At 39.2% G+C, this 24,266-nt stretch overlaps 1 protein-coding gene across 13 annotated transcripts in view; it reads left to right on the forward strand.

Annotated features, from left to right (window-relative positions):
- Positions 1 to 24,266, forward strand: part of GTDC1 (glycosyltransferase like domain containing 1) — a 274,459-nt gene that overhangs the window by 71,271 nt on the left and 178,922 nt on the right. For 12 of the 13 annotated variants that reach the window (XM_040069039.2, XM_040069048.2, XM_040069037.2 and 9 more), the window contains 2 exons: positions 13,627 to 13,794; positions 17,112 to 17,285. In XM_040069039.2, coding sequence (XP_039924973.1) covers positions 13,627 to 13,794; positions 17,112 to 17,285 — 342 coding nt within the window. Of the gene's footprint in view, positions 1 to 13,626; positions 13,795 to 17,111; positions 17,286 to 19,828; positions 19,933 to 24,266 lie in introns of those variants that run through there. The other variant, XM_040069051.1, reaches the window with a different exon arrangement.

The following is a 24,266-nucleotide window of genomic DNA, read 5'->3' on the forward strand; positions in this document are numbered from 1 at the left end:
CTCAGTCAGCCTGATAGTCTGTAGTCATCTCAATTTATCTTCCAGTTTAAAGGGAGACTTGCCACACAATCCGATATTGGAATGTGAAATGCATGTTCCCACCTGGATTTTTAAGTTGGGGACAGGATGCACCTCATTTCCAAAGTAGTTGTTACAGCAAACTTCCTTAATTTTACTTTCTTTGTACTGAATAATGTCATGTTTAGCTGTGCTGTTACCTAGAAAGGATTTTATAAAGGCTTTAATCTTTATTGTTATTTTTGAAACATTGATAATCTATATGATGATGATAGTATGACTTGGATTTCAGGTGAACTTCAGATTTGCTTGTGCTGCTGCATTGTACTTTTTCAGATTTTGACTAGGTCTTAAAACATTTGTTGAAATCCTTACAAGATATTCATCTATTTGTAGCATCATATAGGTCTGGCTCCCCATCTGTCTCTGTTTTTTGTGACAACGAGGCTCTGGTACATTTTTTTTTTTTAATTTTAGTTCTTATTCATTGAAGCCCACTGTAATGCTGTTTCTGTCTTAGCTGTTTGTCCAATAGGTTTTACTGATCATTTGGGATAAAATAAAAGATTTTTTCATGGGGACAAATATTACCCAGCTATCAGTGAATTCAGTTTAATGAGGTTAGTTTTTCTACCTTATGACAATGAATGTAATCAGAATCCATTTATGTGCTATTAAATAAATAAATAAATTACTAACATAATGTAGTGCCAAAAGCTAAGAAATATTGGGGAAGAAAAGTTCCTAACTGAATTATTTTCTGCTAGGCCATATTTATTAAGGGTCTCATAGAGCTTTTATATTTTAAAAGTAGGGGTATGAATCTAAGGTTCGTATTCCCTCCAAATAAATCCTTATTTAACAGGATATCCCTGAGACTTTTTTTTCCTCCCTCTTTTTGTTGGTGATTGTTTTTTTTTTTCTTTTTCACTATTGGCAAGGCCGACTGAAACGGTCTCATCTGGTTTAACTAAAAAATCTTTGCATTACTTGGCGGTGGTTTCTTTTGTACGTGGTGCTTAGAGCTCCTTGAAGCTGGAGCACACAGGAAATGCAAATCATGCAAATCATCCTCGCGCTGACGATGTACAGTGGCGTGATTGAGCAGCAGTACGTATGGCTCGTGGGCTGACCACATGAAAGGGCTCATTTAAAGACCAGATGAGCCCAAGCTGGCTTAAGTTAGACTATGTGTGAGCTTCAAAGCTTATAGAATAGCATCCTTTTTAAAAATAAATTTATTTTATTAATAACACCTGCGCCGAGTTCTTAAACAGTGAGAACATGTATAGATGAACGTTACATTGAGTAACGGGCCGTGCTTAAATCAGAAGGGCAATATTGCTTGGGTTTTTTTGTTGGGTTTTTTTTTGGGGTTTTTTTTTTTTTTTTTTGTGGAAATTCAGGTATGCATTCATATGGGGCGAAGGCGACCGCAGTCTAATGCGCTGCAAAAAAAGTCCAGTTCGTGTTTGGTTTACATAAAACCCAACTCTTTTCTGCCTTTCAGGTAAAAATGAAAATAAATGGAAGATAAAAGGGATTTTTTTCTGTGCAGCAGGGTTAAGAACAGGCTTTCTGTAAGTGCTTTTGAGTGTTGAGAAGAGGGAGGTTGATTGCTGGCTGCTTCGAATTTCTTAGTAACTGAGGAAAAAAAAATCCAGCATATTATTTTTCATACTTCTGAACAGCTTTTTCAGTATTTTCAGGGCTTTATCCTTCCAATAAAGCTGAGCCCTTGTGCTGTGGACTCTGCACCTTGAAGATGGTTGGGAGAGCAGCTGTGGTGGGAACACTGAGCTTCATCAGCCACTCTTGAGATGGACCTATGGACACAACCTGAGTAAACCCACAGGGGAAAAAATACTGGTGGAATAATAAGCATTTTTCATATAAATCTGGCAACAAAAAGAGTGGCAGGTATGGGTAACAGTGTCCTTAAAAATATTCCTACCTTTGGTAGTTCTACATGGGTGGCTCTCTTTCTTCTATTGAGAGTCTTATTTCTTGCATGCCTTTTTTGTTTTATGCGGCCTTCATTCACTTCTCTTTGGATGTTTTTAAAAGTTGAGATTCATTCAAATAATGTAACATGACACAAAGCTGGAAAATGTCAATCTTGGACTGTTTCTGTGTCATCTTGTTTAATTTTTACTTGAAACAGTAGCCCTGAGGAGGTCTGCGGTGGGACTGGGCAGGACACTGCACTCCATCACCCTGACGGATGCAATTTTGGCTTTTTTTTTTTTTTTCACTAGTTCCTTGCTTCATTTTGTTCTTTCTGCTAATACAGAGGAACAAGAGAGAAAGAAAAAAACCAATTTTTTAATATTTTATCTACCAGATTGCTTCTTTTTCAAGTTAAATCCACAGGTCCTGGAACTGGAGAGAGGGACATCTTCCGCCTTTTTTTTTTCCCCCCTCCCATTTTTCTAAATGTTAATTTTATTCTTCTCTTTAACTTCGTATATGAAGTCAAGGGGAGCATTCCACCCCTTCCAGGTACCTGCAGGCTGAGGCAATTCCCACTGTGCTGGGCTCATACAAGTGGGGGTCATAGGGCTCAGTGGGGAGTTTTGGGTTCAGTTGGGGCTAAAATGTTGAAGTTCCTCCCTTCTGTGTGGTTTGTTCATTCATTTGTTTCTTTTAAAGGGGAAAAAAAAAGATGACTAAAGGGATGGCATCCTGAAGCCATCAAGGAAAGGAATATTGGAGATAAATACTGTTTTTCTAAACCTGTGATCCTTTACAGGGAATATTTTTGAGGCTTCTGGGCAGGTATTTATACATCCAGCACAAAGTTTATGTTTTAATAGAAGAAGCAATTTAAATCAAAGTTAATATTAAAATATCTTTTATACTCTGTGTAAGAAATACCAAGATGCAAGAGCTATCAAAGAAAGCAGAAAAGAAATTTTACTACTTGTATCTAAAATAATTTAATATAATTTAATATCCATTTCAGTGTTTGACAGGAAGTAAAGATTACTTAAATATTTGTACCTAAGCGCACAGGGCTGTATAAAGATCTTTGGATTTTCAAGTTAATTTGTTTCTTCCAGCAATATAAAGAGATATATACAGAAAATTAATCCCATATGATTGTACAGCTACCATGGCTCCAGAACTTCTTGGAACTACTTTCCAAAGAACATCTCCAATCGTCTTGACAAACAGCTTGAGTTAAGTTTCCTTTTCAGGAGCTCCTGAAAGGTTTTATGTGTAGTTCAAAGGCATTGCTGGAAAAACAGTGTTATTTGGAGACTTTGACCAAAACTACTCTATTTTGCTCAGCCTTTGCAGATATGAAAGCTCCTTGCCCAGCCATCTTGAACAGATTTTTAGGTTTCTGTCATGGAGAGATGCACAATCTTTTTTCAATAACAAATTAGCTCTTGTCAACAGTTTTCCTGGCCACAGTTTAAATAGCTCAATTCAGAACGTTTCATAGTTTTATGGTGGATTTTGCTAGAAAATGTGTGCGTATATAGTATTTATGTGCCGTGTATCTGCATGTGCATGCACGCAGACATCTGTGCACGTACATCGCTCTGGGAGTGAAGACATGAGATCTGAAAATGCTGAATCACTCTGTACGTATTATTGCAAAGATAATATTTTGGGAAACCTGTTAGGTACTGTGGTGAGCAGGGTCCGTAAGATACATAAACACTTACATGATCTTACATGGACTGATTAAATCACTAGACCATGACATTCACTTATCTTGGCTCCTGACTTCTCACTGTTGCCCTGGTTTGCTGGGTGGCCCTTGATAAACAAGCCTTGGCCTCAGTTTCTTAATCTTAGAGATCAGAAAGCATCTGGTATGGTGTTCTGACTTTTTAACATATGATTTCAACCCCAGAGGAACATATTTCTCTTTCATTTTCCTGGGGAATAACGGGAATTTAGCACTGGATTCTTTATTTAATGGTAAAAAGAATTCTGAAGTGATAGTTGCATATGAGTAGTGCTGGGAAAGCATGATTTGTGAAATATATGGAAGCCTAGAAGTGTTTTTATTAAATTATTATTTTATTAGTGGATTTTTGCACGTGGGGAAATAGCAGCATCTTGCAGTGTTGAGATATGGGTTGCTCACTCAAGGATCAGATCCATGTTGTGTAAGTTGACCGAACATGACTGCAAATGTCTGATGTTGTTGTCAACCCTGCAAAACTCTCAGCCAGGAGCTGGAGAAGAAAAATGGGCAAGAGGCTTCATTTCCATGGCTGTTAAATCCTCTAATGAGTTTGACATATTCTCTTTTTCTTTGAATTCTCTCATATTTGTCTCAGCTCTTGCATAGGTCCCTTACATTCTGTGTCAGGAGCTCCAAGCTGCAGAGCTGAGACCCTTTATTTCCTTCTCTTTCCCTGGTTGCATTATAAATAAAAACCCTGTTATGATAACATGTGAAACAAAATGGTAGGACATCAGTATAGATTATCCTTAAAATCATGTTATGGAAATGGAAATAAAGCAGCTTATGGTATGTGCCAGGCATGATGCAAGTGATATTAAATAAATATATGACTGAAGGGTTCCATTCATTCCAAATGCTCCCCTTTGTGATCTTTAGCCATGTTTGTGGAGAAACCTTTCTTAAAGCACTTAAAGCTTAATTCAGAACAGACAAAACAATTATCTTTTGAAAGTCTGATGAAATATGTTTGGCAGCTTTTGAATTTAGGCGAGTGTTTGTCTCACTTCTTTGAAATCTCACTTCAGTCGGTCGCTCAGCCATTTCGGTGCAATCCTTCAAATCTGGTAGCGAGTGTGGGCTTTGCTGAGTTACAGAAATGTTCTAATCAGAAAGTGGAGGGGCTCAAAATAGTGTGCAGTGCACAAAACTTGACATTTTCCTTATTGATGTGCTTTTGAATATCAGTCTACCTGCTCTCCCTGTGTTTTTGATGAAGTGTTGGTTGATAAATCTGTGTAGGAAGGAGTTTGTGCCTCCAAAGACAGGTCTGGAGACCCTTAAGCATTAAATTATTTTAATTTCTCGGGGAACAGAAGTGTCACTTTATCTTCTCTGAGTATAAATGATGAAGGTTTATGCACCAATCTGTGACTGTTTCTCATGGGAAGAGATGGCAGAAGACTGACACTGCACAATGTAGTTTTATAGTTGAACTATGTCATGAACATGGAGCAGAAATATTTAAATTGTGGATCTGATTGCCGCTTTACTGAGCACATGGAATAGTTTGCTCAGCTTATATTACATCAAGAAAGTTGCCACTATGCTGCAGCAACAAATATTCTGGAAGCGTGAAGGGCATTTGGGAGAAATACATATTTCCCCTTCATTTTTTTTGTAATATTTGATAAAAATACTTTTTATTTTTTAATACATGCATACGGAGGAATTTGTGAATTCACTTTGTGAATATATATTAAAAATCACTAAGTTATTCCTAATGTTCTGTGGTGCTTGCTCCTGACAAACATCTGATACGGATCATATGCCTCTAAAAAGAGAAGTTCCTCGAGCAAAATATCCTCATGAAAACAGGTTGGAGACACTCACATTCTCTCGCTCGCTCTCACTCGCATGTTACATTTTGGCACGTTGTAGGAGCAGGTAGCATAGCTACTACCTGCTGTTGAAAGTGTTGAAGATACTGAATTATTTATTCCATCTTCTGCACTATCCAAACTCGTTTTGGGTAGTTTGACACATCTCGGTCTTCCATATGGATACTTCATGGTGACAGAGTTGCCAGCTGCTCAGGTTTTATGACAGTCTGAGTTTTTTCGAGGACTGTATTAGTTTTCTGGGAAGAATCCTGCTTTTCCTGAGGGTCCCCATTCTTAGGCAGTAGTTATGCCTTGGGTTGATGCTCTGGAGTGGAAGCTTTTTGGGAAAATTAGCTAAGAGATTCCATAAAAATAATCTTTGAAAGACTTGCTGTTCATGGATTGCTCGAGATTAAATCAGAGCTGTGGGATATTAGAAAAAATGTGAAAGCCATTTGCTAAGAAAGCGAAGTTTCTTTTAGTCAAAGTCTTCAAATTCCTTAAAAAAAAAAAAAAGTGTTTAGATACCAAGGTGCATAAAGCAACATAAAAACCAGTCTGGAATACTTTGGAAGACAGGATTTTCAGGACACATGAAATGTAACCCTAAGCAGATGGCAAAGCTTTCCCTATGGCAGGGGGTTGGAACTTGATGGTATTTAAGGTCCCTTCCAACCCAAAAAATTCTGAGATTCCGTGATTTTCTCTGCAATTGCGCAAAGTGAGCGGGTCTTCTGTGGTTTTAAGATACAAAACGTGTAAAACTGAGAACTGGGAGAAGATTTTTTAGTTTTTACTTTGCCAAAACTTATTAAAATAATGGAAAATGAGTTCCTCTCATTTGTTGTTCTGCTGTATGCGAGCATCTCTTGATAGGAACCTGTTTTAAGGGAAGCCCTCGGTATTGTGGTGGGTCTGTGCTGAACTGGGTTTGGTTCCCTTTCTGTGGGATAAATCAGCTTTGCTTGGGATCCATATATCCAAGATGTTGACTGTTTGCTCTGTGCCATCCTGGATCCAAGCTGACGCCAGGAGATGTGAAGTAACGATGCTCAAAGCTTGCTGTTCAGATTAAGAAGTGCAGTTACGTGTAACCCTAGGACTTCTCCCTGCTGCTACAACCCCTTGGCTATATTGCGTTGTTCATGCCAGGCATTTGACATGTTTGGCTTCTCTCCAGAGCTGGACAGATAAGATACCAAATTAAATTAATTTGCAGCCTTACAACCAATAAATAATGCTGGTTAAATGTTACCTAATTGAGTAGAACATCAGTTTTGCAGGCATTTTTCTTCAAAATGTCATTTCAGTATACATCACTGCATCCTTTATATTTACCTGTGGTGAATTTTTTGCCTTCAGTCGCTATGGCCTCTATTTATCTTTTTCCTGTTTTTTCTTTGCTCCATCACAGTGCCTACTTGAGCAGAGTTAATCTGTCCACCTGACATAAACCACCCAGCAATAGCTACCTTTCACTAGTGGGTTATTCTGATTTGCTTATCCTCTGCTCTAATAAAATTCCTTTGCTTCACTGTTTGTTGCTGATGGAATTTGAGTGAGGAGGATGATGTGGATTCTTGGTTTCTCCTTCCCCTCCAATCACCACAGCTCTGACTGCTTGGTCCTGACCTCTCCCTTTGAGGGAACAGAGAGGCCGATGTAGCCCATGGTGAACAATCTGGCCACTAAAGTAAAAATGTGCATCTGTCAGTAATTAATTGAAGCCAAACTTAATTACAAATCAGGGGAAAAAATAGTACCACACACACTTAATAAAATTCAAGAAGCTTCAGTGTCATTGCCTAAATAGCAAAGCAGTCCAAACCCCCCTCAAGAGTCTGCTCTGTGAGAGTCTCTTTCAAGCTTACTTCTTGATATTACGTAGAGAAGTAATTCTGACTCACAGTTTCCCCACATATTTAAATATTTTTTTTGAGTTAAAGGCCATAAAAAATAGTGTAAAAGTGTTTCTGGTTCTTAATTGTGTGGACTAAGGATCTGGCCTGGAATTTTGTTTGAGATTTGATTCCAGTGCATGCATACTCTGATCAGCTGGTTGAAATAAAGAATCAGAGGGGTAAGGAGGAATTGTGAGAGAATCCAAATGATTTGCAAATGAAAAAATGTGTTTATATAACTTTTGAATTTTTGAAATGGTGTATTTTGAAAAGAAAATATATAAAGAGAAGGGATTGGCAGTATGGGTTGAAACCAAGCTTTTCCTTCCTGCGGTATTTTAGCATACAAGGCCACTCCCAAAGCCTAAAATTGAAGTGGCAGCATCCATGAATATTTATCACTGTACTGTATGTACATATAGCAATTACAGCAGGAGGAAAAAATGTTTTTCTTTACAATTAATATTTGTAAACGTTTATGAAAGTACATAGAAATAAATAAGACAAACACATGGCCTAATTAAGATGAAAGGCATGACAACCCTTGTGATTTGTTCTGAAAAATAAAGACCATTAAAATAGTAAGACTTAATTATTTCTGTAAACATTGCAAATTATCTTTATCTACAAAAACCTTAATTTATGAGTTAAAATATCTATAAGCATTTTTTGACATTTGTACATTCCATGTCAAAAAATTATTGTTAATTTATTATTTATTATACTGTCTACTGTCACATATTACCACTTATTAGTATTTATTGTTCAGAAATTCAGTGTTGTCTATTGTGTAATGGGAAAGGGAAAAGCATTTTATGTGCAGTTGTAATTTGCGTGTTCTTGGGCTAGTGATAAAAATGCAACTTCTGTAAGTTGATCATATAAAAATGTGTGTAATAACAAACAAAAATAACTGGTCTGTTAAGATTGCAGGCATTAACAGGGCTGTTTGTGACACAGTTTACATTTGAAAAGTAACTTAGCGCCAAATCCATGGACTCGGCTCATTGCTGGGTTGGAATCAAGGAAATCTGTGTGATGGAGGAACCATAACCATGAGGTTTGATCTGGAGGTGATGGAGGCTTCCATCCTGTTTCTCCGGGTGGATGTCTGTTGTCAAACCTCTTGGCTTCGACTTGGCCTTTGAGGGGGCAACACAGAGCAGAATGGTTTGGATAAACTCTATTGTAATCCAGAAATGAAGTCTCAGGGTGGTTTGGGTTGCAAGGGACCTTAAACTCATCCCATTCCACTCCTGCTGATGGCAGGGACACTTTCCACCATCCCAGTTTGCTCCAAGCCCTGTCCAGCCTGGCCTTGGACAGCTCCAGGGACCCAGGGACAGTCACAGCTTCTCTGAGCTACCTCTTCAATCAGTGCCATCTTTTGAACAGTATCATTTTAGTACCCTTTTTCCCTAAAAGGCTCATATTTGTAGCCATATCCGAATTTTAGTCTGTTTTATTGTAACGCTGCTCCTGGAGGATGTAGAGTGCTCATAGCTTTTTTCTGGACTGCCAGATCTTCAATCATAAACTCATTTTACTGTGAATGTAGTTGTTTTGCAGCAGAGAATTATGGCTTTGCATTTTATTTGCAGAGCAGGAGAGTCCCTTCTGCTGCAGGATTGTATCCTACAGCAATCCCCTTTTTCCAGGGAGAGATGGGTTACCTGTACAGCCACACAAATAGTTCTGAAAAACGATTTGTTTTTCAACTTCCATTTATCTGTCCTTTCTGCAGAGCTTCTACCAGACAGAGGAACATTCCACTACAATCCAGGTGCTGTTTTAAACTTGCTTTGTTCTATAAGCCTGGCTGATTGGAGAGTTCAGCCTCCATATCCATAGATACGTGAATATGCCCTGTGTGGTCTCCCAAGGGGAAGGCAAAATGTGTTTTGAGTTAAGTTGCATGGGAATTTAATTGAAAGATTTAGGGCAATGTCATAAAAGAGTAAATCATGGCTGTGTGACACAGAGAAGATTTATAAAGCCAAATAAAAATACTTTAGCACCTTCACTACTGTAGTTTGCTTGATATGAGTGGAAACCTGTGTTAGTAATTTTGTCTGCTGGTAATTAAAAAGAAAAAAAGGGCTTTTGTGTTTTACTGATTTTCAGTCCTTGGAAGTGAAATAAAGGGGAAGACAGTAGCAAAGGGCAGAGAATTCTGTGGACATGTCACATCTCTGAACCTGCAAGCGCACTCAGCTTCCTTCCCAGGAATATTTATTTCAGTTAAGCACATGCCTAGCTAAGTTATTTTAGTTAAGCAGCTCCTCAGAAGGACTGTGTACTGATCCAGATAAGTCACAAGCATGCCTTTAGACTGCAGCTTGTGTGGATGGTGGCCCTGAAATCTGGCCAGTCTTCGAGGCAGTGGGGCTACTGCAGATAGGATGGTCCTGCTCTGTGCAAGAAGGTCACTTGTCACACAGCAGAATGCTCAGGGATGTTTTGGAAAGGAGAGCTGCGACAGAGCTTTAGGAATGTGACCTTCAGCACAGGTTTAGTGAGGATTCACTCACTGTGTTTATTAGAGGGCACTGTATATATTAAATGCTGCAATGTTGATAGGTCTCGATAAGGACGCCATAATAGCAGCTGAATTGTAGGGGGTTTTGTGAGATGGTAAGTTAATGATGTAGCTGTTAATTTGAATTTAGCAGACGTTTTAAATATAGGTTTCTCTTACAGAGACAAAAGTTGCAATTTAAAGCTCTTTGGTGGTCTAAAAACAGCTTAATTCTCTAGTAGCATGGTAATAAGTACTAATCCAGCTTATACAGTGATTGTAGTATGTCATGTTTGTGAAAGATTGCCTAACTCCGCTTTCTCTGGGTTTTATGTTAATTTTTTTAAATTAAACATAAAACCTTATAACATCTTTATGCTGAGATAAACTGTTCAATTTAACTTGTGCTCAAGCAGCAGCTGTCAGGAATTATCATGTTTTGAGCGTTCTTGCCATCACCTTGTGTCTCTACCTCCCGGATACACTCTGTGGGATGATAAAGCTCACCTTGTTAGGATTTATTACTTAAATAATAACCCGAGGTAAAATGAAAGTTGATGTCACACGGAATGACAACTGACATATATTTATGTCGCACGTTCCATTATAATAAACTTTCCTTTCTTCCCCTTGTAATAGGTGTTAAATGGAAATACACTCCAGCATATCCTCCAGTGCCCTGCGTGAGTCCATTAGCCACGAACGCGGCTGCTCTGTGGGCATGTTCACGGGGACTTGTGCTGTCAGGTGTTATTTAAGCTTGTAAAGCCAGGGAAATTGGTTAGTGCTGGTAGTTAGCAGCTTCTCTGCCAGTAAAGAAGCAGCCCTGAGAGCCTCTCAGAGTCAGGATAAATTCTGGGAGTGCTGCAAAGTAGCAGAAGTGTATCGAGGAGGGTGTTTTCTAATCAGTGGTTTTATTTTAATTCTTTCCCTTGCTGTCAGAAGCATAGGAAATGTCATTTCAGGCTCTACATCTGAATTTGCTAATCATCACCACAGTTTTCTCTTGATACCAGTTTATTGTGCTGAGCTGGGCAGTGATAAGCAATCTGCTTGTTAGTTGAGTCTTATCACCTTCTATTTACAGTGGAGAAAATTTAGATCTACCTCTTGCAAGCTTTCCAAGTTTTCAGCCTTTTTTGCCACGCTAGAAGCGAGGCTCCAGCGTGCTCTAATGATGCTATTGAATTCCTCCAGTTTGCCTAAGCCAAGACTGCAGACAGTTTTTTTTGCCTGTGGCTGTAACCATCTTTTTTCATTTCTCCTAATTACCCCATTGTTGATCTGAGCAAGTTAAGAGGCATCAGAGCTACATGGTTTTGTCCAAGCTTATTTCTTGGATCTCTTCTCATTGCGCTCTCCATTGCCCTTTTCTCTCCAGTCAGTGTATTAACCTTGGCACCTCCGCTGTCTGCACTTCCCACCCTTGCTCTGTGCCGCTTCCCATGGTTTCAGTCCCAATGTGCTGGGTTTTTTCCCCTTTCCTCCTTCAAACTCAGCCATGTTCATTGAGACCATCCTGTATCAGTTCAGTTTTCTTCCCTAACTCATGGCAGAAAAGAATTTTTTGAAAAATCACTAAAGGAAAAGATAAACTATAATAATGCAATCCAGAAACAGAGTCCTATAATGGTTTAGGGTGGAAAGGACCTTAAAGCTCATCTTGCTCCAATGCCCTGCCATGGGCAGGGACTTCTTGCACTATTCCAGGCTGCTCCACGCCCTGTCTAACCTGGCCTTGGACACTTCCAGGGATCCAGGGGCAGCCACAGCTTCTCTGTGCCAGGGCCTCACCACCCTCACAGAGAAGAATTTCTTCCTTTATCTAATATCAGCCTATCCTTTTTTAGCATAAAGCCATTCCCCCTTGTCCTGTCACTTGCCAAAATTTTTCCAAGGAGCCATTTCTTCTCATTTTTTGCAGGTTTTGAGGTATGTTTTCTCCAGTTTGCATTTTTTTTTTTGTCACTCTAGTGCTGAGCAGGGATTTCACATCCCCCCCAGGAAGCTTTTCCTGCTCTGCTTTGAGCCTGGCACCCAGGTCATTATGAGGTCCAGAGGTCATTACTCACGGTGACAAATAAGTAATGACTTACCTAAAACCATTTTTTCTTCCTAGTATGGCTCATCATAAACCTGAGCTCATATCTTAATTGGCATTCTGTGTGACAGGCCCTTTAGAACCATCAAATATTTGATGAACAAGGCAATAACAGTCATCTCTTAGTTTTGTAAGCCTTTCAGATCAGCATTGACCCAGGCTGATGAAGATGGATACAGGATCTATGCCCTAGGAAGTGTTTGTTCTGTAGATACAGGTTATCTAGGAAGGGTGTAAGTTAGCAGAGATATGCTATAACATATATGATCTAGATGGATGTCTGGGGAAGTTCACGAGTTTCAAGGTTGGCAGCCAGAATCAGAAGTTTATCATATTAGCGATGCCAGTTCAGTAGTAATCTTGAACACAAAATTAATGTAAAAATAGAAAGACTAGGAATAACAGTATGAAAAAAAAACAAAAACAAAAAAAAACTCAGAAAAAAATTATTTTAAAAGAATAAAACACTGCATAAATCAGTTCTGAATTACTAAAATGGTGGGTAGCAAAAAAAAAAAAAAAATCAAAAACAGAGACAGGCTCTGTTGAAAAGTACTTCATTAAACTTAATGTTCTATATGCAATAGGTATCTGATCTCAGTTTTTTTCTTTTTTTTTTTTTTTTTTTTTTTTTTTTTAATCTCCTGTGGTGAGAAATACAGGATACAAATGTCTGAGACTCTGCAGCTCTCTTCAAGTTCAGGATTCACTTTGCTTGGAAGCAGTGCTAGCCAGGGGCCAGGGGATGCTCACATGCTTTTGGTGAAATGCAGGAAAACCTGCCACTGGTTACAGTAGGGTCAGGATTTCATATTACACATTTAAATACATTCATTTTCTGATAGCCTGGGAAGTTGCACAAGGCTAAGACAGCAGCTTGTTAGTGTAAGTTTGTGCCTGCTTTATCTAATTGAAGGTTGTGTGCAGTGTTGTGGACTGTGGAATAGCAGGAGTGCAGCGGCAGGACTGGGGTGCAAGGGTAGGAACAACATTTCATTATAGAGGATACCTAATAAAAATGTGAAAATAAAACAGGAAAAGGGTGGGGAAAAAAATGAGAAGCAGACCATACTAGATAAGTGCACTGCATAAATCAAAAGGGTTTATGTCATAACATGAACATGTGCCATTCCTGCTCATATATTGAATTTCAGTAGTTGGTTGCATAAAGAAGTAAAGTGTAATGAAACTGGCAAGCAAAGTATTCCCTAGTCAGCCTTATCTTTGTTCCATTTGTCCTTCAGATACAGCTTTTCTTGCCTTTTTCAATAAAATCCATCCAGCTTTTTTTTTACTATTATTTTTTTTTATTTTGCATCTCTCTGTAACTGAGCTGGAAAGACCAATGAGATTCGGTGCTTTTCTAGTTGGGTTCTTAGCAGCTGCTTTTTAAGAGATCAAAACTTCGAATGCTGCTACATGGTATTAAGGCTTAGCTATTGATGTGTCCCTATAGGGGTTATGTTTTTCTTGCGGGGGGAGGGAGTAGGGAGCAGGGGAAGGGGTGACCCCTGCGAGCGCGCTCACCAGCAGTAAACACTGCCCTCCTTGTTTTCCAGGATCCTCTTTGCAAGCTCGGTGCTTAACCTGGCTGAACTCGCCGCCCTCCGCCCTGACCTTGGCAAATTGAAAAAGGTCCTCTACTTCCATGAGAACCAATTGGCATATCCTGTCCAGAAATGCCAGGAAAGGGATTTTCAGTATGGATACAACCAGGTTCTTTCATGGTAGGTGTGGCTCTCACTGCTCCTCGTTATTTAAGGTGTTCTCCTATCTACAGCATTGTAATCCTGAAGAATCCTTCTCCATATACTTTTTTTGGTATTAATTAATCTGGTTTTATTTTCTGTTGATTTTTTTTGTGTATTAATTATTTTATATTAATGTTTTTCAAGACCATGTGGTGATAGGAAATAGGAGATTGACTTCAAACTGAAAGAGAATAGGTTTAGACTGGATATTAGGAAGAAACTTTTCCCTTTTAGGGCATTGAGGCCCTGGCACAGGGTGCCCAGAGAAGCTGTGGCAGTCCCTGGATCCCTGGAAATGTCCAAGGCCAGGTTGGAAGGCACTTGGGGCAATATGGGGTAGTGGCGAATGTCCCATGGCAGGGGGTGGAATGGGGGGAGGTTTTAGGTCCCTTCCAATCCAGGCTATTCTGTGATTCTTTAAACAATGACCCTGTAGCAAACTGAGGAACCAGCAGAGTTCTGAGGAGAGCTTGATGAAATCAGTGTGGCTGAACCACTTTGCTCTGAAAAATCATTTCCATTTATTGTATAAACTCTGCCAGTGCTGCCATTTTGTACCCATTGTTGGTGGGATTTCTGACCTGTGCCTTGGCTGGAAGTGATGCTTTGTTTGTTTCATGGATGCTTCACAAAGCTGCAGCTACTCAGCTCGTGCTTGGCCATAGCTTTTACTGCCTCCAGCTGAAATTATGGAGAGGGTTTTAGGGAAATAAACAGAAATTAAAATGTACTGCAGCACTTTTCCTGTGAAGAGAGGGCAGTAAACATACCAGATAAATCCTTATATTTCTTTCATCTAGTATTCAGAAATTGTGCAGTGCTATAATACCCAGACGTTTTAAAGGCTGCGGTCCTTTATTGTTGCTAAAAACAAATGTATTTCTCGAATCTGAGTTAATGAAAGAAGTTAATAACAGCACCACTGAAAAGCTTTGTGGTTAGGCACTGCACAGACCTAAGTGAAGCAACAAAACTCACTTGTTTTAAACTGAAATAAATTCATTTCCATGGTCTTTCTTACCTCTCTCTTGGTGGAAGAATTATTAAGAACAGGGCTTGAGCATTTTAAGGTGCAAGTTAAGCTTTTGCATCTTTATAATCCAAGGCAGTTATGTTGAAATTTCTCAATTAATGATCTGTGTACGCTCTGGCCATTCTGCAGCTGCCTCTGCCACAGTGTTTGCAACATGTTTCACTTACTGAGCTGTAAAGATGGGAGAGCAAAGTGAAAGATCTTTTGAAAACAGTAGCAGCCATTTTCAGATGTTCTGACAAAAAAGTGTTTTCTGTCACTGGGAAAGGAATATTTTTTTGTATATATATTTTGCTTTATTGTGGCACTTTTCGTACATCTGTTGTAAACTGACAAACATTTATCCTCAAAATATGCATTTTAAGTGTCTTCTCTTATTAGATAAATAAAGACGATTTTTCCAGATCATAGAATCATGGAGTTGTTTGGATTGGAAGGGACTCTCAAGCCCATCTCGTTCCAACCCCTGCCGTGGGCAGGGACACCTTCCACTAGACCAGGTTTCTCCAAACCCATCCAGCCTGGCTTTGGACACTTCCAGGGATGGGGCAACAGATGATCCATTCTGTCTCCTTCAGCCTCCTGTATCTTCTTCATGTAGTTACATAATATTCATCTCCCATTTCTGTTCTGCTGAAACCCCAGTTTAACAGAAAATTGAAGCCATGTCCTCTGTATTGTTCTTCACACTCCAGTGGTCATCTGCAAAGAGGTGCCATCTTCCCATCTTCTGAATGCGTTAGAAATGGGGAAAATGTACTTTTCCAGTTCTACACAGAGGTTTTTGAGACAATTAAAATTAGAGCAACCTACAGGTTGGTGCTTTGGATCATTAAAAAACCAGAATTCTGGTTTTTGCACCTGATGTTTCTAAGGAATTCATCTTTCTAATTTGCCCCTGATTTGAAGAGCCTGCGGGAAGGAGTTAGGGCAGATAAGACTTAACGCGCGAGAGGAGAGGAGATGTTGTTGTTGGAGCCTTTTCTGTGTGTCAGAGAGCAGCACAGAAAATTGTCAGGTTTCTACCTCATGTCATCTGTAAATCAGTGCAGAAAAGATGACTTTTCTACAAAACTGAGGCTTCTGATGGGTTAAAAACCATAGGTGGGGAAGAGGGTAAGATGCCAGAAAAGCATTTCAGCTCCTGCAGTCAGCTTGAAAAGGATTATTTCTCTCTAATGTTGGGGTTTCTTTGCTTTTCCTGCTGACTCCTGCTGCTTTGGTGAGCAGTGTCAGTTCTCTTTCTTGACCAGACAGCAGAAAGATGCAGAGAGGATGAATGACAGCCTCTCACCTCAAATATACTTCTCACCAGCCCTGTGACTTATGAACACATGTCCTCAATGTATCTTCTGACCTGTAGGTCTGTATTACAATATATAACATATTGAGAAAACCAACTGGCCATAAAGCATTTCTTACTTCAGTTAGTGCTGTGTGTGTTGGTGTAGCTCAGATTGTGGCAGCACTGCCAGGATAAACTTCCAGATACTTCAGGTTTTTTATAGCTGCTTATTTTCCCCAGACTGGCTCTAAGTGGAGAAGTAATACCTGTGTTATTGTCAAATTCCATCTTAAAATTATTACCTGGTCGATTTTAAAACACAGCAGTAGAAATAAAACATTAAATTTATATGCCTTTTTTTTTTCAACTTCTTTTCTGGGGGAGGGATATTGTATGCTGTGTGTTTTATTTTTATATATCATGGATATACTCTTAATCAGGATTATGTCTGCATAGGTTAAAATAACATTCCATTTCTTTAGTATCCTGCTGCCTGGCACACATGGTCAGTTGAAGGTAGGTTAACCAAAGGTAAGTTGCCCTTTAATAAAAAAATATTTCTGAGGAATTTTCATTTTCTTCCAACTTTAATTCTACAAAAATCAGTTTATAGTGGGCCTTATCTGTTTATAATGCTTCAGAGAGATGATGATAGGAACACTGTACTTATCATTTTTTATGAATAGAACTCCACAGCTAGAAGAGGATGTGCTCCTTTAGATTAGTAATAGTAATTTATTATTAGTTTAAAAAGGTTAAACATGTTTTCAAAGGGTGAATAGAGAGAAATTGAGACATTTCTGATTAAGGTACTTATACTACTCCAAATTCACATGAAAAGGCTGATTTTAATTAGCATCTACTTGTACCTTTTGCTTGTTTATGAGAATATGTATCCTATTTCCTTTGCCTGCAGAATAATGCTATTCCTTTTGTGACAGCAGTATGTTCATTAATCTTCACCGCTTTTTACAGTTTGGTTGCTGATGTTGTGGTGTTCAACTCTGCTTTTAATATGGAATCCTTTCTTAAATCCATTGGAAAATTTATGAAGCTGATTCCTGACCACAGACCTAAAGATTTGGAAAAAATAATCAGACCGAAGTGCCAAGTTCTTTATTTTCCAGTCAAGTTTCCTGATGTGAGCAGGTCAGTACATTTTCCATGTCATAAATTGCCTCCAGCCTGTCAAAACTCTGTATTTATGGTGACGTTCTAACTAATCAGCTAAAGCATCATTAATGAATGAGTTTGATAGTATGCAAAATCCTCTAATTGATAAATGTATTTCAATAATCAGAGGCTATTGAGGCAGCCAAGCCCGTCGTGCAAACTTGCATCGTTCAGGATGAGTGATTGCCCACTTGTTTGAGTGATTTCCCACTTGTTTCAGCCTTCCAGGAGTTGCCTGCTCCTCGGCTCTGTGCGTATTTGTGCAGGGGAGGTCAAGGAGGAGACAGAAGTGCTGGAGAACAATGCAAGTGATAAGCCTGCAGCCGAGGAGCTATTTTATCCCCGCCTCCCTCCCCTCTTTCTTTTTTTATGGCTTTCCAGGTAGGCAGAAGCATTCCTGTGGCAGCGAGCAGACTTGCAGATGTTGGCATTTGCTGCAGCAGGAGCTGCTCTTCGCTCCTCCTGGGTTACTCTGAAGGACGTTTTTTATTGCCCTCGTTTCGGAGCCTGTCTTGAAATTAGCAGTGGGTTATGTGGCTCAAAGGGAACATTCACAGGATTCTTTTCACTTTTGATTAAACCTGGCACAATTGTTTTTCCTGTTATAAGGGACTCTCCTCCCACCGAACAGGAACTTTGCTTCAGTGGGACCAGCACTAAATAGGGTGTGATTCTGCAATTTGATTATACTCTTAAACCCAACACCATGCTGAGTACTTTTTTTTTTTTTTTTTTCCCGTTTTTTTTTTTTTTTTTTTTTTCCTTTTTTTTTCCTTTTTTTTTTTTTTTTTTTTTTCTGAAGTAAGGAAGGGAAGCACTGCAATGACTTTGCAAGAGCCCGCCTTTTGATCTGATAATAAGTTCTGGCCACACTTGAGATCTTTGTCCCTGACCAGCCTGTACTTAGAGTTATTTCAAAGGCTAAATATACATGTGTGGTAGTTTGAGGTAGAGAAATTTTTAGTGCACTGATGTACTCAGACTGCAAGGTTTGAGTTTCAGTATCTTGCAAAACTTCGTATTCTAAAATACTGACACAAATCATTTGGAAATCTATGTCTTAAGTTTAAAGATTTAATTGTCTATTTTTGACAAGTGGGTTAAAACCCTCTAGTGTTTCCTAGGGACTTGGCTGTCTGGATGGCAGCGTAGTTCAGTACCTGTGTATCTTTGAGGATACACTATTCCCTCTTAAAGTCCAGAGCTTTTGAGCGCAGGGAATGCTGTGGGTGCTCAGCATATTTGATGTGGAGCCAGTTCCAGAGGCTCTTGGGGTTTTGGCATACCTTAGGAATCGTGCGGCCCAGACCTAGTTTTGGAGATGAAGTTATGATAACCCTGTCCCGTATATTACATCAGCTCTTTTGGACTTGTCAGCCCTGGCAGATGGGGTCAGACAAGATCTGACAAATTAGGCTGAAGTCATCGTACGCACAGCGCTCATTTGTCCAAAGCGGGAGGTGATTAGGTGGGTAAAATCATTAGCCTGCTACCCAAACTGGTGCAGTAGGAAGATCTCACGTCTCACTGTGTGCTTTTAGAGTCCTGCTCTCATATTAAATCGCATCTCACAAGGCAGGACACCTTTCCCATTTTTATTGTGGTTGTTGCACTTGAAATTATATCAAAAACCTCTTCTCAACAGTGATGGGCAAAATTAAGATGTTTGTAAACAACAGTGTGACAGTAAAACTTTCACAGCAGAGTGATTAGAAACAAAGATTGATGTCGGCTCTATCTATTTTATTCAACTACTGATTCTAGATGTAAGATCCAAGGTGTTCAGAGAAAGTCCAATATCAAGACAGGAAAAAATCTGAAGGGCTGCTTCTGCCTGACTTTGAAGTTCTTTGGGTTTTGACCTTCAGCTGCAGCCAATATTTGCTATTTTTTCACATGTTTTGCATAAAGCTGAATTCACCTGTGGCAATTCAAAGCTGCTTTTTTAATTTAGATTGTATTAGTATAGTGACTGAATGAAGACTGAGGAGAAAAAGGTTAAGAAAAATTGTGGCCAAGCTAAAATTTATAAAGAAAGCTCTTAGCCCAGAGTGTTTTTCAAGTTATTTTCAAATGGTAATTTGCTTTATCCTAACCAAACTCATACAGTGTAAGTAAGTGATTATTTGCATGACTGACAATCATTTCAGTGCCTGCAGTCTTTTTAAGATGCATAATTTTGCTGAGATGTTGGGAAAATATTTAAAAATTCTGAAGGCAAAATAACCAGGGCAGTTTTTTTATTTTTTTATTTTGACCTCTTTTATTTTGCGTGTGAATGTCTCAGGATGTGTTTGTGTCTGAAACATAATCTACATTTGGACTGGGGAGAGAGAGGTGATCTGAGAAATCATTCTGGTACGTGTGATGGGGAGCTTGTTAAGATTATTTTAGATTAATATTGCAGTTGCAGGGCAAAATAAAAGATATCTGAGCCTTGATCAAAACCAGCGTAATGAAGGATCATGTCACAGGAGTTAATCCTGTAAAATATCTACCCTTTAATGTAATTACTGTAGGTGATGGACACAAACAACACAAGCAGCACAGTAAATGATCACTTGAAGAGGGGAGGTCTAATGATGGAGGATATCCTAGGAAACACTTGTGGATACTCTGAGAGGTACCGCTATAATTTTTAATGTGTATTTAAATATTTCAAATGGGCCTCTGACCGCTGCTTTTCTACTTCTGAGGGGAAGTTGTTGATGCCTTTTTATAAAGAATCTTTTTTTTAATAAATATTTGCCATTAGGATCTGTGTTGGTGTTCCCAGTACAAACCCAGCAGACTGTGGTCCTTATCTGACAATGAGAAGAGACGAAAGGATTTGAGGATTTGACAGAATAAGATGTTTACTGACCTAATCCCCCTGTTTTCTGTTTCTGACAATGACTGGCTTCCATATTATATCCTGTGCTGCCAAGGCTGCCCTGTATATACCCACCCCATATGATTTCTGACTTGAGTTCTGCTCTTTGTACATTCTGGTGGAGTATATGATGTAGGAATAAATATCAGAGTATTTCTCAGCTTCGAGGCAGAAAACCCCTCTGAGTTCAGGCTGTCCCTTCACGGTGCATTGGTATTGCAAAGGATGGAGAGCAGCGGCTCATCTGCCATGAGTGTTGTGTACCAGACTCGGGGTTTATAGCACAGAGCTAAATACATTGTAATTCACACTTATCTGGCCATTGACTTAATTTTAGTATCTTCTACTGTAACATAAATAAAATCCAATTTTTTTCACTGTACAATCAATAGAGCCTATTTTGATATAATCTTTTTTCCACTTCTGCACTGTAAAATGATGGTCAAGGAAAGAATTCCCTTTTGACTGATGCCGTTTTTGGTACTTCTCTGCATGCCAGCAGAACCCTCTGGGAAAATTCAGCAAGGTCTTTGTTGGTATTTGGATATCCACTGGATCATTACCCTGGTCTAATGGAAGGTGTTTCTGCCTGTGGCTGAACTAGATGATCTTTAAGCTTCCTTCTAGCCCAAACCATTCCATGATTCTATGATTTTATATGAGTTCTCTCATCCCATCTGCGCCCACATTGTCAGTGGCAGTTTGCAAAGCAGGGTCAGATTAGGTACTCCTTGGAATTCATTCCAATGGAAAATTTAATTCAGATTTTGGTTATTATTACTATTCTTCTAATTGTAGTATATCTTTATTGTTATCACACTGTGGTAAGAAAGGAAGATGTTTTTATAAGCAAGAATGAAGTAACATTCCTAAGAGCTCAAAATTCCCATTGGACTGAGGTGGAATAATGTAAAAGAAACATGAAAGAATGAGGATTACAGCAGAAAATAAAAACAGGTTTTGTTTTTGTTGATTTAAGCGGAACTTGTTAGCGATTATCTCGTACTATCTGCATTGCACATTGTGAAGTAGAATTAAAGATTTCAGACTTGTTTCTTCATTTGCTTTTATAACTTAGTACAGTTAACAGGACATTCTCAACCATTTGGGTTTATATTTTTTTAGTTATAGTGTGAGAGAGGCAGAATTTTCCAATTTAGAGAATATTTTAGGGCCAGTCAAGGGAGTTCCTGAGTGAAATAGAAGTTTTTAAAAGACACCGGCGGTATCTTTTGTGCTGAAACACGTGTGGAGGAGCTTGTTTTGGGGAAGAATAAATAAATAAATAAATAAATAAATTGCATCACTTGGATAAGGTTTGCAGGGCTGAACTTAACTGGGAAAATGGTGATGTCAATGAGCAAGGAGAGACTTGAATTCACAGGAGCCCAGAGCTATGGATGGACACTGGGGATGTGTCTGCGTTGCAGGGAAAGATGCTCAGCAGTGGTACCCATGCGAGCTGTAGTGAACCGTCTTGCATGTGGGAAGCCACAGATAGCTTAGAAGAGCAGTTTTTGGCTAATGAGCCTTTCAGTGAAACAGCATATATTAGCTTAGGTGGAGTGCTAATGGCAGTGACTCTGGTACTGGGGGTGGTATCTACTGCCTTTGGTGGTGGCTTGGGCATCTCCGTGGTGCACTGTGCCCTCTGCAGTGGCACAGCCTCACTGCCGCGATGGTTTATGGCTCATTAGCATAATTAGAAAGTGCCAATAGACTGCTCCTACCTTAGGGCGTGCTGCTGAAGAGCCGGGTGATGGAAATTGCTCCCCAGAATGTCTTTCCTCCTCACGTGCCGCAAGCAGCAGTTGAGGATTGGTCTTGGCACATTGAGAGTTACACAGTGAGCACGAGGGATGCTCTCAGGATCTGGGACACAGCCCCTGTTGGGAGGAAAGTGCAGTGTGGGCTCAAAAGGGGCATAAAATGGAGTTTTTCCATTGTGGAGCCGTTGGCAGTGGGGTGGTTCCCCCTGCTCCTCTGGGATTAGTGCTAACTCAAGTAGCTGCACCTGCAGTGAGGGCTTAGGAGCTTCAGAGCTTCAGGACACCTTCATTTTCAGTGGTGTTTTCTCACATGATGCTTCTTCCACACACTCCTCCCGTGCTGTTTTGGGTGATGTAGGAATTTCCATTCTCCCTCTGGATCATGGAAGAGCTGTAACCCCAGCCTTGTCTTCCAGGCAGAACATGCCAGTTTTATCCCCAAAATATTTATCCTCAGACCACTCCAGCAGCATCAGAACAAGAACACTCTGCTAGAGAAGGGCCTGGCTGAAGAGTCTGCTGGGATATATTCATTCTGTAAAACTTGCTAAAAAGTAATTTCTTTTTATCTATTCAGGGACAAAAATAGTTTAACTGACTCTCTTTTATCTGTCGTATAGGTATTCCTCTAAATGCTGTCATAATAACCATTTAGGCTCACAATAGCTCACAAGGATACTTAAGCAGAATTCTCTGTGCAACCCACTTTTTTATTATGTTGGGTACTGCTCATGTTGCATACAACACATTCCCATAAAACTTGCGTTTTGTATTTACAGAGAAATTTCTCTGGAGAGTTAAGGTCTTGTAAAACATTCTTGTTCTACAGCGTGAACGAATTATCATACTCTGGGGAATTAAAAGTGAAGTGTACTGAAGAAAAGAATTTTTTCATTAAAATGCAGTTTATATTGATAAAACAGATTACTAGTATTTGATGAAATGTGAAACTTGGATCTACCCATATCTCTAAATCACCAGTAGGTTTATTTTGGCAAGAAGAATGTATGTAATGTATATCAGGACCAATCGTTTTACAGTACCTGTTAGTTTTGTATTAGATTAAATTGTCTTTCACTAAAGTACTTGCAAAAAACCCTACTGTATCTGTATCTTGAAGTAGCAGAATGTGGTAACCAAGAATATTAGAAAATAAAAGCTGTCGTGTTATCAGTTTTGGCACAGTCATTTATCAATCAGTATTTTAAACATTGACAAGTGGTAATTTAATAGGGAATGACCCTGTTGGCAGGAAGTTCTAATGACAGATGATGCAAACTCATTTATCACTATGGGGCTGTGCTGGCTTCTTACCTTTCTCAGTATCACAGCTCATATTTTCCAAGTCTGGGATGTGAGAAGCCACAAAGGGCAAAACCTGTGGCACTGAGCCTATAACCACTCCCATCTAATCTGATTAACCCCTTAGCTGCAAATTTCTCTGCAGCAGAGCTGGTAAGAGCTGTGAGTTCTCATACTGATTTAAATACCGTTTGCTTTTAAAGAAAGATTTTCCATAATACCTTCTCATGGATAGTTTTTCAGAAATATTCAAGTTGTGTCACTTTGAATACACAGTTGAGACGTGCTGGTGCTTGGCTTTCAAAAAACAAACCACATCCTAATAATTAATAGCACATTTCATTAGCAGGCATTAAAAATATTGCATGCAGTGCCCTATACAATGGGCAGCTATTATTATTATTATTATCATTACTACTTGAGGAGGAAATTGATGCATTCAGAGGTTTAATTGATTCGTGCATATTCATGTGGGAAGTCAGTGGTAGAGTCACGACTGGACTGGATTATTATGCACTTCCATGCATAATAATTTCTCTGCAACTTGGGAAGAGAATAGCCTACCTTGCTGTAATAAACATAGGCATTTGGACTTGAAGGATGTCATGGGAGAAGGGAAGAAAATGACACCTTCATCAGCAACTGGTATGGATGGTGCTCCTCAGTCTTCTGGGATTCCATCTGGAATACATTCATGCAACTTACTCTGAATTAATTTTTTTTTCCTTTATTTTTGTTTCCACACTAGTAAAAGTTTTGATTGATTTCATAGGAATTTATGTTGTCTTTTTTTAAAGCATCCTAAATGCAAGTCCTTGTTCAGGCTTTCTTCACCTTCCTACCTCAATTCTCTCTCTTTTCTTCTTTCACATCAGAGTCTTTCTCCTGAGTGCTGGGGTTGAGATAAATATCATTCCTATTCAGGATGACATGAAATACTTTCAGAGTTTGCATCAAATTGTTGTCATAAGAATCAGTGAAATTTAAATTCAATTGGTTAAAATTGTCACGACA

The sequence above is a fragment of the Hirundo rustica genome, chromosome 7, assembly GCF_015227805.2.
Source record: "Hirundo rustica isolate bHirRus1 chromosome 7, bHirRus1.pri.v3, whole genome shotgun sequence".
NCBI lineage: Eukaryota > Metazoa > Chordata > Aves > Passeriformes > Hirundinidae > Hirundo > Hirundo rustica.